This window comes from Elephantulus edwardii, unplaced genomic scaffold (assembly GCF_000299155.1).
Source record: "Elephantulus edwardii isolate Elephantulus edwardi_28Jun2011 unplaced genomic scaffold, EleEdw1.0 scaffold00008, whole genome shotgun sequence".
Classification (NCBI taxonomy): Eukaryota; Metazoa; Chordata; class Mammalia; order Macroscelidea; family Macroscelididae; genus Elephantulus; species Elephantulus edwardii.
This window is the reverse complement of record NW_006399758.1, coordinates 32,499,955-32,518,007: the sequence shown is the minus strand read 5'-3', so window position 1 is coordinate 32,518,007 and position 18,053 is coordinate 32,499,955. Positions and strand designations below refer to the sequence as shown.

Genomic DNA, 18,053 nt, shown 5'->3' with positions numbered 1-18,053 from the left:
CTCTGGTGGCCTAATGGCAAGAAGCTGAGCTGCAATCCCGAAGGCATGCAGTTTGAGGCCACCAGCTACTTCGCAGGAGAAGGATAAGCAATCTCCTCCCGTGGATTATGTGCCTCCGAAAACCCACTGAAGGGTCTGCTATGGGTCAGTTTTGACTCGAGATAAACAACAACAAGTGACTCAATGGTACTAAGGTTATTTTTTTCAGTTAGTTATCAATACAGTATAGAAATTGGAAACATGGGCTCTAAACTTACTAGCTCGGGAGTTACTCAGATTCTCTGCCTCAATTTCATCTTTAAGAGAGCAATACACACCAATCTCAACCATTTATAATACAGTCATATATTAAGAAAAAAGGGCTTCTGAACTGCAAAAATAAGACAAAAAACGAGCATTTTACTAATCAATTGTTATGTGCCATCGAGTCACCTGTGACTCAAAGTAACCATATGTACATTAACTCTGAATGCTGCCCTATCCTGAGCCAATCTCATCATCTCAGACAGACCTAATCCCATTTCTCCTGTCACTGAGTCAATCCATCTAATCCTGGGTCTTCCTCTCCCTCACTGTCCCTCCACTCTTCCAAGTATGAGGTCTTACTCCAAGGACTGGTCCCTTTTAACCACATGCCCAAAGTATGTGAGACAGAGCTTCAAAATCCTTGCCTCTAGGGAGCATCTTGGTTTCACCCTCACCAGAACAGACCTGTTTGTTCTACTGGCAGTCCACAATATGTTAAACACTCTTCTCCAGCATAACTCAAGGGCACTGATTACTCTTCTATCATCCTTAATCACTGCCCAGCTCTCTCTGATGAGCAACAAGTAATTGCAAAGACCATGGCCTGGATCAGGCACACCTTAGTCTCTAAGATGATACTGTTGCTTGTCAGTACTCTAGAGATGTGATTCATCTTTTGATTTCCTGACTGCTGGTGCCAAGAGTGTTAACTGTGGAACCAAGCAAACTGAAGCTGTTAACAATCTGAATCTCTATCATGAAACTGCCAGTTGGCCCAGTGGTGAGAATCTTTGTTTACTTGACTTTGAGTTTCAGTCCATATTTGAAGCCTATAGTCCTTGACCTTCTGTAGCAAAGGCCTCATGTCCTCCTCAGTTTCAGCAAGTAAGGGTGTGCCATCTGCCTAATACAGGTTTTTGATGAGTCTTCTTCCAATCCTGATGCCACATTCCTCCTCATAAAGTCCAGCCTCCCTAATAATCTGTTATGCATATAGACCGAAAAGATAAGACAACAGGATGCATCCCTGATGCACACCTTTCCTGATCCTGAACCAGGCAGGGTTCCCCTGCTCTGTTCTCACTACAGCTTCCAGTCCAAGTATATAGGTTTCCCAAGAGCACAATTAGTTCACTTCATTTTGCAACAATTACTTCTAATTTTTAAAATTACTCCAGTTGAAGTAGATAATTTTAAAGTCAACAGGAAAACTAGAAGTGCCATCTAGGAAAGATACCTGAGCAGCAATAAATTGTATTAAGAATAACAACACAGCAAAAAACGTGCAAATCATGGCAAAGTCAGGATCATTAAATGGGGCAGTAGTACATTTCAAAAACCTTTAGGTTTCCATATTTACACTCCTGCGTTATCTGCAATAACAGGTATTAATCCACTAGGGGACAGTTAGGCAGAAAGGCAAGAACAATACGTATGTGTAGGCTATAGCTGCACCATGTAGATTTGTCAAGACAGTATTTTTATGTATATATCTGTATGATTGGCAGCATCATGATAGATGGTGAAGGAATTGAAATTGTGAACAATTTAGTTTGCTTGGTATCACAATCAACACTCTTGGTACCAGCAGGCAGAAAATTAAAAGACGAAATGCACTGGGCAAGTCTGCTGTCAGAGAACTCTCCAAATTTAGTCTGGAGACTAAGGTGTGCCTGATCCAGGTCATAGTCTTTGCAATTGCTTGTTATGTGCATCAGAGAGCTGGACAATGACTTGGGATGACAGAGAATTGATGCCTTTGAGCTGTGGTGCTGGACAAAAGTGTTGAATACACCATGGACTGCCAGGAGCACACACAGGTTTATCCTAGAGAGGGTGAAGCCAAGCTGCTCCTTGGAGTCAAGGATTCTGAGGCTTCGTCTAACATACTTTGGGCATATTGCAAAGAGGGACCAGTCCTTGGAGAGGGAAATCTTGCTTGGGAAGGTGGAGGGATAGCTCAGGAGAGGAAGACCCTTGACGAGATGGATTGATTCAGTGACTGGGGCAATGAGGATAGGTGTGCCAGAGATATTAAGATTGGCACAGGATAGAGCAGGGTTTAGGCCTGTTGTACATAGGGTCACTATGAGCTGCAGATGACTCTAAGGCATATAACAATAACCATAAATAGCCCCATGTATAGAAGAAAAAACAGGTGGGAAGTCATGAAAACTTCTTATCTTAAGGAAGCAGCTAGGCCCGGAGGTTCAAGAGCAGTCTCTTGGGGGCATGAATGACAACTGGTATAATGTAGTTCACAAAGTCAGTGAAGGTCAACATTCTACTCTGATGCATGGCAACTGGGTTCTTCAAAGCTTGTAAGTAGCTATCTAAGGTATAGCACTGGTCTCCCCCTTGTCTGGAATGAGTAAGTGTGAAGAAAGTCAAAGACAATGGACCATGTAAACTTTAGTCTTAACAACCCTGAGACCAAAAGATCTAGGCAGTGCTCAGCTTTAAGTGTTGACAGCTCTGAAAATAGTCACAATACAAAATTCCTAATGGATAGGTGAAAAATGTAGGACAAACTCAAATAAAATATCAAGTTTACTGGACTTTGATTTGACAGACTAGAAAAATTCTGGAAGACTATAGTCTTTCCTTTTCCTTCAAGCTTGAAATGGAAATCACCCTCCACTTTCAGCCAAACAGTAGATCAAGGATTTCACTTTTAGGACTAAGTCTGTCCACCTTAAGCCGTGGGTATCTTCATTTACCTCACATACATGTGAAAGTTGGACAATAGATAAGAAAGACCAAAGAACTGGTGCCTTTGAATTTTTATGTTATAAAAAAATAGAGAAAAACCCATAGACTGCCAAGAGGAAAAAAAGTATCTATCCCGGAGGAACTATAACCCGGAGGGCTGTACCCCAGTAAATAAGTATGGTGAAATTTTGTCTCACACATATTGCATACATCCCACCTGATGCAAGACCATCTCAGGAATAGGTATGAACGCCAATGACAGGAGACAAGATACGTTATGGATGAAATCAAGGTCATACATGAAGAAAGCAGAAGGTCATTAGAGAGAGAGAACAGAAATAAGATCCAAAATGAATGTCAAAAGAGATTCTGAAACTTCCTCTGCAATGCAGACAGGCTAAAGCAAAAGGATGAAATAAAGAGCTGAACATACTTCAAAGGGCACCTCAAAAAGACAAAGCCAAGTATTATAACAAAACATGCAGACTGGAATCATTAAACCAAGAGATTGAGGCTCAGCATTCTCAAAACTAAACAAAGCAAAGATGTAAGCCTCAAACTGAAATACTGAAGGATTTTTTGGACAAGGTACTGAATAGCAAACTCACTAGAAAAAAAAATGCATCGACACAGAATCATTTTAGGAAGTAACGTAAGATCAATAATTCATGGTACTCAACACGTCGCAAATGACGGCAAATGTGTTTCTAAGCACAGTCGTCAACTTAAAAGTGTGCGGCAACGTGTCAAATACTAAATTAATCTGCACTGAAGGTATTAGCAAAAAAAATAAAGATTCAAGATCTGGCAAAATATAGGTGTTTCAGCAAACATGCAGTGCTAGACACGATCATTTGCCTATGTCAAGAGACTTGGAAGACAGCTACCAGGGAATGAGGAAGACAGCTATGTGACCAGCTGACTGGAGGAGATTGTGGCTTGTGTCCATTCCAAAAAAAGCCCGCCCCATACAGTGTAGAAATTCTCAAACAATAACATGACAAGTAAAATTTTGCTTTAGATTATTAGAAAATGACTACAGCAACACATTCACACTGTGAAAGGTACAAGGTGAATTCAGAAGAGGCCACAAACCAAGGGATATCACTGATGACATTAAGTGGATCTTCACAGAAAGTAGAGAATACCAGAGAGAATTTTACTTGTTATTCCTCTGTACCTCCCAATGATGTACCTGAGACTCTGCCTTTCTTCCCAGCCTCTTCTGGGCTCCTGAAGTACTGCTATATCTTAAACTTCCACCCTTGCTCCTCACTTCACTCTAAACTTCTCCCTTACCAGTTACTAAAAGAATCACTGCCAAGTCAACATCATCGTTTTAAGTTTCTGACCTGTAATTCCACTACACTGCCAGACATTTACTCTAGAATGGCCCACAAGCATTCCATACAGGTTCAGAGAAGACTGTCTCACTTTTCTAAAATGTTTTAACTTATAACAAAATTAATCAACTGTTGATCAAGCCCAACACACTTGGCAGTGGTCTATGGAGAGATGCTATCCCCACATACTCAACATCTAAAATGCCTCTTCTACACTGTACCTACCTGAATCTACTTCTTTACTGCTGAAAGCAAACTCACTTGTATCTAATAAATTCCAGGCACAACCACCCTCCACCTGGTCGCCAGTCATAATGGAAGGCGACTGCTCATCTTTCTCCTAAAGAGCACCTGGTAGATTTGAACAGCTTGAAGCTTTTTGGCTAGGAGCACAACAAAATACACACTAGAGCTACCCTAATTCAGGCTTAATATGTTACCTACATTAGAACAAGATTCTCTCAATCTAGTAATTACATAATTCCTAGCTTCTTAAATGGATGCAAAAGTCCCGCTGGCACAATGGTTAAGAACTAACCAAAAAGCTCGCCATTCAAACCTCCCAGCTACTCCACTGAAGAAAAGATGTGCCCATCAGCTCCCTGAGAGTTTAGAGTCTAGGAAACTCCATGAAGTAGCTCGACCCTGTCAGGTTGGATCACTGTGAGAACTGACCGAACAGCACAAAACAGCAGATGGACCCACTGCCTTCTCTGTCCTGCAGGCTCTGATTTGCGGGAATGATCTTTCATCTAACTCAAACCTAATCATACTCATCCACTCTATTTACTGTGTCAAGAACTAAATGATCTCTGGCCTATCATATCACAAAGTGCCTACTGGGGGAAAAAGGTTATGGTTATTAGATGCCACTGAATTAACTGTTCTATGGACAACAGATCTGAACGTTGCTATGATCGCCAACAAGCTAAAGCCTATTGTTGTAGCCATTATGTCAATCTAACTCTGATTTTTCTCTTGAAATCCTCTACCTTTCCCAGGTTGATCTCTCAAAAAGAGGGGTCTTTCCTGACAACACGGGGAAAGAACAAATGAGGAAAGTTAACAGATTATGCGTAGAATAATGGGGAACATACCCAAACCAATTTAGACTAACTCAGTCTGTATTACTTTCCTCTTGTTGCTTTAACAAATTATCACATAGGTAGCAGCTTAAAGCAACACAATTATATATCAGACAACTAAAATGGGTAGTATTGTTGTGTGCCCCGAGTCAGAATCGACCCAAACCTGACCCTCCAGTGGGTTTTCAGAGGCAATAAACTACATGGGAGGAGACTGCCCATCCTTCTCTCACAGAGTAGCTGGAGAATTCAAATTTTTGAGATTGCAGGGCAGCTTCTTACCACTACACCGTCAGAGCTCCCTAAAATGGTTGCACTGGGTTAAAATCAAGTTGCTGACCAATGCTCAAGATGTTCCTTCTGGATGTTCTAGAGAAAAATCTGTTTTTCTGCCTTTTCCAACTTTTAAAGCTTCTTCTAGAAGCTTCAGAATTAGTCTTTCTTAGAATGCCACCTTTCTGCACATTTGCTCTTCCATTTATAAAGACCTCTGTGACTGATACAGAGATCACCTGTTTAATCTCCTGATTTTTAAATTCTGCTAATTGGTAAGTTAAATTCCCCTTTGCCATGTATACCACATTCAAAGATCCTCAGTTATCAGGACAGAGCATCTCTGAGTCATTATTTTTGTCTACCACTGTGCCCGAGAAGAGGAAATGTTTAAGCTGAGGTCACAGTGATGAGAGATAAGTCACCAGTCAAGTGAATTCGTGTAGAGGGATGGGCAACCAAGAACTCAAAAATTCATTCTCAGTGGGTCAAAATAACTAAAAAGGTACCTCTCCATTGGGTTTCTGAGGCTGTAAATCAGAGAGGAGGAGACTGCTTGCCTTTCTCCTGTGGGCTTGCTGGTGGAGTTGAACTGCCAGAGTTGTGGCCTTTGGGTTAGCAGTGCAACCCTCCATTTATTCCTGTCCTTGTTGAGAATTGTTATTTTTGCTCAGTCTTCACTGTTGTTGTTGAATGCTTTCGAGTCTTGGGTGACTCATAGTGACCCTATGAACCAAAGTCCTCAACACTTGTGCGACTTTCATCCTTTCTCCAGGTTCATAGGGTTTCCAGAGGCAAGCTATCATGGAAGTGGATGAAACTCCTGCTTCCAAGCTTGTTTTAATTGGGGAGCTCCACCAAACACTGTCCACCATGGGTAACCATTAACACATTTGACACATCAGGGTCACAATGTTCAGCTTCACAGCAACCACATTATCTCTGTATGGCAAGTGGATACACCAGGGCTATATGACCTAGAAGATGGTTTGAACAAAAAACAATAAAAAACAGGCCTGAGGACCGTGGATTAAAAGTCACCCACCTTTGCCTTGGTAGCATCACTTTCTGTCCACCAGGCCAACTGATCTATGCTGATGTTATTGTTGTTAAGTGCCGTTGAGTCGTAGGCGAATCACAGCGACCCTATGACCAGTCTTCATTACAGGAAAGAATCATCCCACAATGATTGAGACTGAAGTTCAATAACCGCTGAACGAAGAGTGAGTTCTTTCTCTTCCAAGTTAGAATTCACTTATCAGAAACAACTGTTCTGCTCAGCAGGACAGCTAATGGGGAACAGAGCTGCCATTTCTGGGGCTGATGGGGAATAGTCTGCTCATGGGAAAATGTCACAACTCACTCACTGGTCCCTGACAACACGATTGATGGAGGGGAACTCCGCTGAAGCTGCACTGATCTTGCTCTTTTAAAAATCTAAATCCTCAATTGCACAATTGTGTCATTATTCCAGCTAGTCTCCCCTTTAATCTATTCTAGATGTTAGTCTCAAAGCAGATTTTTTCCTAATAAAAATTAACCCTGCATTAGTACTTTAAAAGCCATACTATGCTACATCTCACAGAGATAAGCAGCAGCTATTCCAGACCTATGAAGGGAAAATGTCCAACATCTACCTTGTGACCTTTCCCCATGAGCAGCTCCTTCCCCATCAGCCCCAAAGAGCTCAGCTCTGTTCCCCATTAGCTGCCCTGATGAGCAGAACATTTGTTTCTGATTAGTGAATTACAACTCAAAAAAGAGAAAGAACTCATTGTTCAGTGGTTCTTGAACTTCAGTTGTTACCAAAATCACAGGGGGTATCTGTTTAAAATGTATATTCCCAGGTCCCTAGTCCTAGAAAATGAGTTTTCTCAGGTCTGACTTTTAAGACTGTTGATGGGTATACTTAAAGAAAACTCTAGGGGCCTAATCTCTATGGAGATGCACTGCTAACTCAAAATGTGAATCCACCAGCAGATCCGAGGGAGAGAAAGAGGGGCAATCCCCTCCCATTTACAACACTGCAAACCCAGTGGAGGGTCAGGTAGAAACTGGTTTCAACTCCACCATGAAACAGAGACAGCAAAAGAGAGAAAGACACACACAGAGCGAGCAAAAAAACATACTCAACTTAAAATTTCATTTTATTATAAATTAAACAGAATGCTGCCCAAGACACCCAATTAGGAACCAACAAAATCAGCAATTACATCTGTGTGGACTAGGCACCCAAAACTACTTACTATCCTAAGTTGTAGGTCAGGAAAAAGGAGAGGACTTCTCCTCTCTCCCCTTTTTTAACTTTAATAAAGTTTTTATATCAAACTTTGGAAAAAGGCAAAGAGGCAAGTCTTTTGCCTACCAATAATGGTTAAGTGCATGGACCACTACATCTGATTAAATGGGTCCATATCTCAACTCCTTAACCTCTTTTAGTGACAATTTCCTAACCAGATAGAAATTGGCTACAAAACGGATACAAATATGGATATAAAATGGATACAAAATACTTTCCTTACTGCTGTGTTAAGAGAATTGAGTTAATATACAAGTATTAAGTAAAGCACATAGCATAGTGCCTGCTCTTTGTGTGCTGTTCAGTCAGAACCAATCAAAGCTGACCCTCCAGTGGATTTTCAGAGGCAGTAAATCTCTTGGGAGGATACTGCCCATCTTTCTCCTGAGGAGCAGCTGGTGGATTTGAACCATAAGCCTTTGGGTTGACGTAACTTTTACCACTAAGCCACCAGCAGAATAGCCACCATTAATCTTTTTATTACTGTAACAGATTTGCAGTCTACTGAGAATTTTTAAGAAGGTACTAAAGTTCTGGCTACCCTACTGTTACTCCTCTTTGTATGTTCATTTTTCCTAAAAGAAAAAAAAAAAAATCAAAAAATCTTCACTCTTGCACATTGAGACTTGAAATTAAATTCTTTGCATCTTTCCCAGTTTGTATTATGTCAGCAAGAATGGGTATGAGTCAGGAACCAGAGATAAGAAACACTCCAAATACTTAATCACATTAAGCCTAGGTTCTAGCAATTTTACCTGAACAATTACAATAAAAAGAGATAAGCAATCTTGATTGTGCTTTAAGAAGTTCAAAATGAAGGGAGCTCTGGTGGCCTAGTGGCAAGACGCTGCACTGCAATCCCAGAGGTGGTTGTTGTTATGTGCCCTCGAGTTGTTTTCGACTCATAGCGACCCTATGCACAACAGCCCTAAACCCTGCTCTATCCTGTGCCAACCGCACTGCCTCTGACACACCCATCCCGACTGTGGAGCCGAGCAAACTGAAGCTGTGAACAATCTCAATCTCTTCGCCATCCATCCTGACGCTGCCAATTGGTCCAGTGGTGAGAATCTTTGTCTTCTTGACATTGAGCCTCGCAGTTCAAATCCACCAGATGCTCTGCTGGAGAAGGAGGGGGCAATCTCCTCTTGTACCAGTCAGATCTGATTTTGACGGTACACGTAAAAATAATACAATAAAAGGGAAAAAAGTTCAAAATGGCACCAAAGCAAATATAGAAACATTATGAAAAATTGTATTTAACAGAAATTTCCCAAACAGAACACTCTTACTCATGACTAACTTAAAAGATCTTCTAACTCACTGATCTGTAAAAAGATAACACTAGCTGGACAATGAATAAGGGTAGCAGAAGATTTGACCCTTTTGATCTGTGGTGCTGGAGAAGAGTACTGAATATCCCATGAACTGCCAAAAAAACAAACAAGTTTGTCTTGGACCAAGCTCAGCCAGGGTGCTAGAGGTTTCTGGCAACCCTACTGCTAGGCCTCTTCCTTTGTTCATTTCTGACCTTCAAGCAGGTCAGGAGATTCCAGTCCTTGGAAGAGGGTATCATGCTGGGAAAAGTGGAAAGTGGAGGATCAGAGAAAGGACTCCCACTAAGATGTACTGACACAATGACCATAATAAGGGACTCGAGCTTATTAGATCTGTTGCTGATACAACTAAGAGTTGTAGTTGACTCAGTGGCACCAAGAACAGTTTAATTTGTTAAATAATGGAATCCCTGAAAACTCATGTGACATTTTCTGTCAACACCTTCATCTGAGTCATAAGGACAGCTCAGACCACCCTCTCTTCCACAAACAGATAAATAAACATATTCACTCTCTCTTATACAAATGGGAAGGGGGGAAAAACAACCCACATAAATAAGCGATGTTTGGTTTTGTGAGGTGGGTTGTTTTTTTTTTAAGGAATACTGAAAGGCAGAGTAGCACAAAGAACAACATACTCTGGGGTTTCACATCTGTCACCTTTTACTATGTGATTTGAGACAAATCAAGAAATCTCTTTCAGTTTCCTAAATTCTACTCTCACTGGTGTTAGATCAGGGAGCTCTGGTGGCATAGACTGTATGAAGCTGCAATGCTGAGGGGAGTTAATCTATATAAAATATTGAGGCTGGTGGCTTAGTGCATAATGTATAGTGTGGCTTACAAAAAGTCCATAGTTTGAGTACACCAGCGGCTCAGACCCAAAGAAGGGTCACTAAGAGTGGCTATTGACTTGATGGCAGTGGGCTCTCTATAACATTAATGTGAACATGTATTAGCAGCTTAACATGGTAAAACTTCAATATTAAGATAGCAACTACTTTCATGTCCACTGTTGTAAATTTCATTAGCCTGAGACAGACAACACATTGCAAGTGTTCCTGTTTTAGATGCTGATGAATTAATTCAGATGCACAGTGATCTCCTGTGATAGAGCAGAATTTTCTAAACTTGAGGCAAGCAAATCACCAGTTCTTTCTCCTCTGAAGCTGCTGTGTCAGCTCAAATCAAACACCTTTTGATTAACTGATCCTATGCATCCCCAGGGCTCATTAAAGTGTTTCTCTAGTCTTTCCTAATTGAGACATTATACCAGAACAGTCTTCATACTAGGATTTACATGCTGTCAAATCATGCCTGTAATTAATTTCTGAAAAGAAACTTATCATTAAGACACAGCATTACATTCTTCCTCACTTTATAAATTAAGAAAAAAGCATCTATGCTAGCTCAAACACTTTTCTATTTATAATGTCAAATTAGAGGATATTTATACATGGTGTTAGTCCTTCCAACATTCACTGTCAAAAACAGCTTAACACAGTAAACAATATACCACTGGAAAGATTTCAACAAACTATAGCACAGAAGACGATAAAGATATATATGAAAATGTATAAACAAAATTTAGATTTGTATGGAAAAACATTTAAAACTTTTCTCTAGATATATAAATGGTTAGTCTGCAACATATCAGGTTGCTATCCAAAAAGTCAAAGGCTCAAATCAAACAGCCACTAAGCCTGGAAAAAGATGGGGACAGTCTCCTCCCATAAATTTACAGCCTTGGAAACAGAATGGAGGGCCTTCAATGGACAAGAGTGGAGTCATGTTTTAACTGCATAAACTTAGGAGACTTCCAGGAGAAGTGAAATAACAATGTAAAATATCAAACTTCACATCCTACTCACTGCCTTCTGTAGAAAAAATTTTATGGTCATAGATCAAACAGGAAGCCAAAAAGAAAATTTTGTGAAACCAGGGCATTTTCCCAGAGCAAGAGAAAGTGCCCAGAGTTGAGCTCTCAGACTTCAATCTTACTGCTAACATCAAACTCTCCTGATGACCTTCCCTTAAGTTATGAATTACAGGTGAGTTTCTACCAATTAAAAAGCAGCTTGCAACCTGTGCTTTGTAACACTCATGCTTTCTCTCATGCTGTAACAGCTTAAAACAAAACCCATTTCATGCATAGAGCACTAGGGTGGGGAGAAAAACAAACTTTTTTTAAGAAGAGAAAGAACAAAGAATTTCCAAGTATGAAAATCAATTCCCGGGAGATTTTTTTCAAAAAGGTGGTAGGTAATATTTTCCAAAATATCAAATATGTGCATCCTACTAAAAGTAGAACAATTCAATTCTATACACCCTAAACCCCAGATCAGTGGTGGATTACCCCAATGCATAAGGAAGACTGGAACTGACTTGGGCTTACTGGAATTAAAAAAAGAAAGAAAGAAAGAAAGAAAATTCTGTGAGAGTCTTCAAAATGAACAGTACCTTCCTCCAGAATCAAGAGTCTCTAATCCACATTTATAATCCCAGATCCTGAGAGAGGACCAGTGAATAATGAAAGCATGGACTGTCTTATCGTCTGTAGTCACTAGTTTCACACGCCTTGGCTACAGGTAAGTAAAAACCCACGTGAAATGTTTCTACAGACTGGTAGTAAACCCATGCAGAAGCCATCACTGGCCCTCCTGGGGAATCTGCAGTCTTACAAGCAGAGAGTACTGGAGGGCACTCCCTGGTCACACTGTTTTTAGGAGAAGCCTGGAAGGTGGCAGTGACATCCAAGGTGAAAATGTAGTTAGCAATCTGCAGTGATCCCGAATAACTAGGTTTAATTTATAAAACCTTAAGTCGGAATATGCTCCATGGCAATGGGCTGGGTTTTCGTTTTTCTACTTAAACACTTTTTAAAAAAGTGATCATATTCTTCATCCTCAATGCAAAGGATCCTTTCCAATTCCTGTTGTAAACAGTTAAATAATTCTAGCCAAACAAAACAAGAAACTCTGGTGAGGTACTGGAAAGGAATTGCACTGCCATTAGAAAAGTTCGAAGTTTGAATGCCCTAGCGGAGAAAGGCCGGGTCAATCTCCACTATTGATTTACTGCTTCTGAAAACTCACAGGAGAGCCAGTTGAACCAGTCGGTTCACTTCAAACATCCATATCATCGATTGCTTCTCAATCGATCTAAGTAGCTGCGCAGGAAAGCTAAATCCTGAGAGAGGGAGGGAAGGAAGATCTGTTTTGAAACAGGAACGTGTTCACCGTGCGCTTCATTCTCTTTGGGTGAAAGTTATAAACCAGTCTGTTTCTACGTGATGGCAAAGATCACTTTTAGAGATGTATAACCGATACCAAATTTGACTCACAAACATTTCTTCCTAACCCACAAATTAAATATTTCTTACCAATCAGCGGGATTGAAAGAAAGGTAAAGAAAGTCTGGCGGGTTTTTTTTTCTCTTGCATTCGGGGAAAAAAAGAGGTAAAACTAAGTTTGTCTTTTAAAAAAAAATAATAACTGGAACATAATCTCAACTCCAAGAGCATCTTAGGACCGGGAAGAAGATCAATCCTGCGTTGTCTCCCGGGCCAGAGCCAAGGTCCCTCCCTGGCCGTGGATGGGCCGCAGCAGCAAGGGCACCGGGCCACCGTCGGGTCTCCGGGCCCCAGGACCGAGCCAGGAGGGGGCGCTGCAGGCACCCGGCCTCTTTGTGGAGAGCTCGGCGCGGGGCCACGGTCCCCATTGGTTCCGCGGCTGGTCGAGGCCATGCGGGCCCCTTGTGCCTCCCCCAGCGCGCCGTCCCGGGCCGAGGCGCGGCCGCAAGTCCGGGACTGGCGCGGTCCCGCAGGGCGCGTCCCGCAGCGCCGCCCGCCGAAGCCAGCGCGACTAGGGGGTGGGCTTCTCTGCGAGCGCGGGCAGCTCAGTCCGCTGCCGTCCCGCCTCCCGCGCTCACCGCTTTGAGATCGAGGACGCCGTCCTTGGCCTCCTGCAGCAGCGACACGAACTTGGTGGTGAGCAGCCCCAGGCTCTTCTCGTGCCTGCTGCTGCCGCCCCCACCGCCCCCGAGCGGCTGCGGCTGCGGCGGGGGCTGCGGCTGGGACGGCTGCGGCTGCTGGCCCTGCCCGGGCTCTGGCGGCGCCTGCTGGCCGGAGCTGGCGGGCTCCGCCGCCGCCATCGCGTCCCCGCGCCGCGGTGCTCCGGCCCCCGCGCCCGGCCGCTCGCCGTCCCCACCCGCAGCCACAGGCCGCTCCCGCAGCCCCCTCTCCGAGTGCGGGCCGCACAGCCGTTGGCTCCTTCAAACAGGTGCGCGCGCCCACCGGACGGCCGCCCGCGGCGCGCCAAGCCTCCACCCTCCCCGAGCCCGGGAAGCGTGACTGAAGCCCACGACGGCGGGGAGGGGGAGTGGGAGCGCCAAGAGGGGGAAGCGAGGGGTGGGGACTGGAGTTTAAATGGCCGGAAGTGACGCCACCGCCCGCCGTCTCCTGGAGACGCATTTCTCATTGGGAAAGGGGAGCAAGCAGGGAGGGAGGGGAGAAGAAGGGAGGGAGAGAGGAGAGATGCCGGGAGGGAGGGGAGAAGCGGGGAAAGAGGGGAGCAAGCAGGGACTGAGGGACCTCCGCGAGTGTGTGCTTCACACTCAAAGGAATAGCATCTCACGCGGCGATTTGGAGAGAGGGAAAAGGAAAAAGAATACTTATTTTTGGGTAGAATATAAATATCTGACTATAAATTTCAATGCTGTGAATTTGGTGGGAGCGCTCTCGATTTCTAGAGATGGCCCTCATCAGTCATTTGTGTTCACTGCCCATTCACTGCTTTCTTCTGCCCATTCTCACACTTCACTTTTTAGAACTGAAAATAGTTTGCATGCTTTTCAACGACCTATACTTGGCGCAGGGCTCTACTCCACAAATAACGGGTGGTTTTTGGTTTTGTTTTGTTTTTTTTTCATTTCGAAACAGAAGGGCAGGATCATAGAGTTTTAGAGTAGTTTTGCCCTTACCCAAAATTATCTCCAAAGCGCATGCTTTTTATTATGTTAGGGGGTGAGGTGTAGGTAGCTGGCAGGCTTGTAATTCACCAAGACTCACCCCAGACCTTTTGTTCTTTGAAGAAAGGTGTTCTTCAAACCTTGCTGGAACCAAATTACATTGTATAAATTAGATTATTAGGGACAGGCTCTCTTGTTTCAGTAACGGATCATTGGTGGTAAATAACCCACAGGTTCTCAGTGGAATATAAAAAAATTTTTTTTCTTGTTAGATTGCTCACTCTTGCTAATCACGAGTCATGCAACAGTAATTAATCAAGAACATTTCCTCCAAGATTTTGCTTAAGTGAAAAATAAACAGGGGGAGGGAGTTACTAAAGAAATATGTGTTATGATGTGGATAACTGGGCAGCACCTAACAACAATACAAAGAAAAGTGAAGGAAGCTCTGATGGCCTCGTGGTAAAAAACGTGTGCTGTCAACGCTAGAGTGCACGGTTTGACTCCACCAGCTGCTCCACAGGACAAAGGTGGGCTTCCTCTTCCGTTGTGACATACTGCTTCTGAAAACACAGATAAGCCTCAGCTATGAGTGAGCTCTGACTCAATGGGTCATAACAACAACAAAGTGAGATGAAGCCTTTACTCGGAAAACTGGGCACACTATGCTGTTGTTGTGTGCCATTGAGTAAGATACCCATTCACAGCTGACCCCTTCAGTGGATTTTCAGAGGCTGTAAATCACAAGTCTACCTTGGAGCAGTTGGTGGTGACCTTTGGTTTGGCATCACAATTCCTTACCCAGGAGGCTGCCAGAACTCTCGAGAATACATTAGCTATGTAGTCACTGTATGTCATGCAGTGAGTTTTCAGAGCATTAAATCTCAGGAGAGGAGATTGTCCATCTTTGTCCCATGGAGCAGCTGGTGGATTTAAACCACATACTTCGTTGTTGGCAGTGCAGTTCCTGACTATTAAGCTATCAGAGCTCCCTACACCATCTATGGCCCATTTGTAGATATAACTTGAAGATGAGTAATCTCCTCCCATGCAATTTACAGTTTGGGAAAAACAGTCTGTTTTAACTGCGAAATGAGTTTGAGCTACAATCATATTAATAACCAAGAAGCCTTCATTTTAAGCAAATATGTAAATATATCTTAGCATTAAATACTTGAAGTAAAACACGGGAAATTCTGCCAGAACAAAACACATATAAACTATTTAAGCTGTTTGAGTATGATTTTTACAGTGTCATTTGGCCTTAGCAAGATCGAGTTTTGCAAATTAGTTTCATGTTGTTGACTAGTGTGTTTCTATTAGTTGAGTTGCTATGGTTGTGTGTCTTTGAGTCGACTGACTCGTAACTGAACCTCCAGCAGGTTTTCAGAGGCAGTGGAATCACACTGTAGGAGACTACCCATCTTCTCTTGTGGAGCAGCTGGTGGATTTGTACCATGTTCCTTCAGGTCGGCAGCTCAGCATCTTATCCACTAGGCTACCCTCATTGGATGGTGGCACAGTGACAGCAAGAAAGGGCTTGATAATGAGCAGAATTCAAGGATGGCACAGAACAGGGCAAGGTGCTTACCTGTTAATTACAGACATGGTGGCTCTGAGTTATCACGAACAATACTAGTGTTTCGTAAAGATATTTTCATTTAATAAAGAACATTCTACCATAGGTGCAGAGACAGGAATTGATATTAATATTTTTTTTTTAAATTTTACAGCAGAGATTGTGAGGACTGCACAGGGTTTCTGTTGTTTTAAGTCCTATGAGACTTTGTTGGTGGTGGTGATTACCATCGAGTTGAGCACGACTCATAGCGACCCTATGAACAAAAGGCCTGAAGCCCCTCTACAATTGTCGACATTTATCAAAGTTCACAGAGTTTCCGGAGGCATGTTGTTTAGGAAGTAGATGCCACTCATGCAGGTCCCTAATAACAACAAAGCCAATTATCTTGGTATGTGGGGGAATAATTGTTTCCCTTTTTAGCTTTCATTTTTAAAGATTTTCCTACCTTTAAAATAGATTACCCTCAAAATCCTTATGTCTGTTTGGGAGTTAAAAATCATTTTAACCCAAGCTTCCAAACCCTAGGGATCTTTGCTGGCCGAACCCATGGACAATTGCACGGCTAAGCTGAAGGCTGCAATTCAAACCCACCCTGTGGCTCAGTGGGAGAAAGACGCTCAGGCATCTCTCATGCAGTTTACAGTCTCAGAAACCCAACAGAGGGTCACCTATGAATTGATTCCAACTTGATGGCTAGGAAAGAGTCTCTAACTCTAGAGAGAAAATCACCTGTGGAGTTTCTTTAAAAATGGAAATTCTTAAGGAGCTCTGGTGGCCTAGTGGCAAGAAGCTGCACTGCAATCCCAGAGGTGGTTGTTATGTGCCATCGAGTCGTTTGCGACTCATAGCGACTCTATGTACAACAGCCCTAAACTCTGCTCTATCCTGCGCCAATCGCACTGCCTCTGACACACCCATCCCGATTATCCCAGTCACTGAATCAATCCATCTCATAGAGGGTCTTCTCCTCTTGCGCTGTCCCTCCACCCTCCCAAGCATGATGTCCCTCTCCAAGGACCTGTCCCTCTTTGCAACATGCCCAAAGTATGTCAGACGAAGCCCCAGAATCCTTGCCTCTGCGGTTCAAATCCACCAGATGCTCTGGAGAAGGAGGGCAATCTCCTCCTGTACCAGTCAGATCCGATTTGACAGTATACACACACACACACACACACACACACACACACATAATTAAATGAAACAAAACAAAAAAGCAGAAATTCTTGAATCAAAACCTTGGACATAGTGTCTGCATTTGATCTAAAGATTGGACCTTGGGGTCGGTATTTCCACAAAACACCCTGGTTGTAGAGTAGGAACTAACTCACAGCTGACCCTCCAGCATTTTTGCAGGTTGTAAATTTCCCTGGAGGGGATGGCCAGTCTTTCTTACTTTCTCAAAGCTGTTGGTGAATTTGAACTGCAAGCGAGATTCCACCTTTTGGTAATAGTGCTACCTCCTATAGCCAGTGCCGTCAGAGGTTTCTCAATAACACAGTAGTTAAATATTTAAGAATTATGGTTAAGATCCCTTTGAACTTTCGTCACTCAGGACTTCTTCCTCTTGTTAGGTGCCATTGAGTCAAGTATGACTAATAGCTTTCCGATGAACAACAGGTATGAACCCTCCCCTATGCTGAGCCATCCTCATACTTCCTGGCACCCTAGAGCCCATTGCTGCAGTCACTGGGTCAATCCACCTGGTTTAGGGTCTTCCTATCTTCATCATCCCTCCACCTTCCCAGCATGATACCCTTCTCCAAGGAACAGCCTTTCTTAGCAACATGCCCAATGTATGTAGGATAAAAGCTTTATCACCTTTGCCTCCAAGGAGCACGCTGAGTGAAACTTCTCCAAGATAGATCAGTTTGTTCTTTCTGGCAGTCCATGGGATGTTCAATACTCTTCTCCAACACCAGAGTTCAACGGCATCATTTCTTCTGTCATCCTTATTCATTGTTGTGGTGTTAAGGTATTATTCAAAATTACTTTCCTAGCCATTGAGTTTTGACTTTGCTGAGGATGGAAATAAGTGAATAGGGTGTATCTGCCTATCCACAAGGGGATTGGCCAGTCTCGTCACTCCACAAGAGGATTGGCTAGTCCTGCCATTCAACTGAGTGGATCTACCAGCACAATTTGAGAGTCTCACTGCCAGCAAAGAAGGAGGCACAGAACGCATGTGTTTGAGGCCCGAGATTCTTGCAC

The 18,053-nt window shown here is 43.0% G+C and overlaps 1 protein-coding gene across 1 annotated transcript in view; it reads right to left on the bottom strand.

Moving 5' to 3' along the window:
• Positions 1–13,447, bottom strand: part of E2F5 (E2F transcription factor 5, p130-binding) — a 31,561-nt gene extending 18,114 nt beyond the window's left edge. The window contains exon 1 of the mRNA XM_006880510.1: positions 13,226–13,447. Within this exon, the coding sequence (XP_006880572.1) occupies positions 13,226–13,447 (222 nt within the window). The remainder of the gene's footprint in view (positions 1–13,225) is intronic.
• Positions 13,448–18,053: the final 4,606 nt, after the last annotated feature.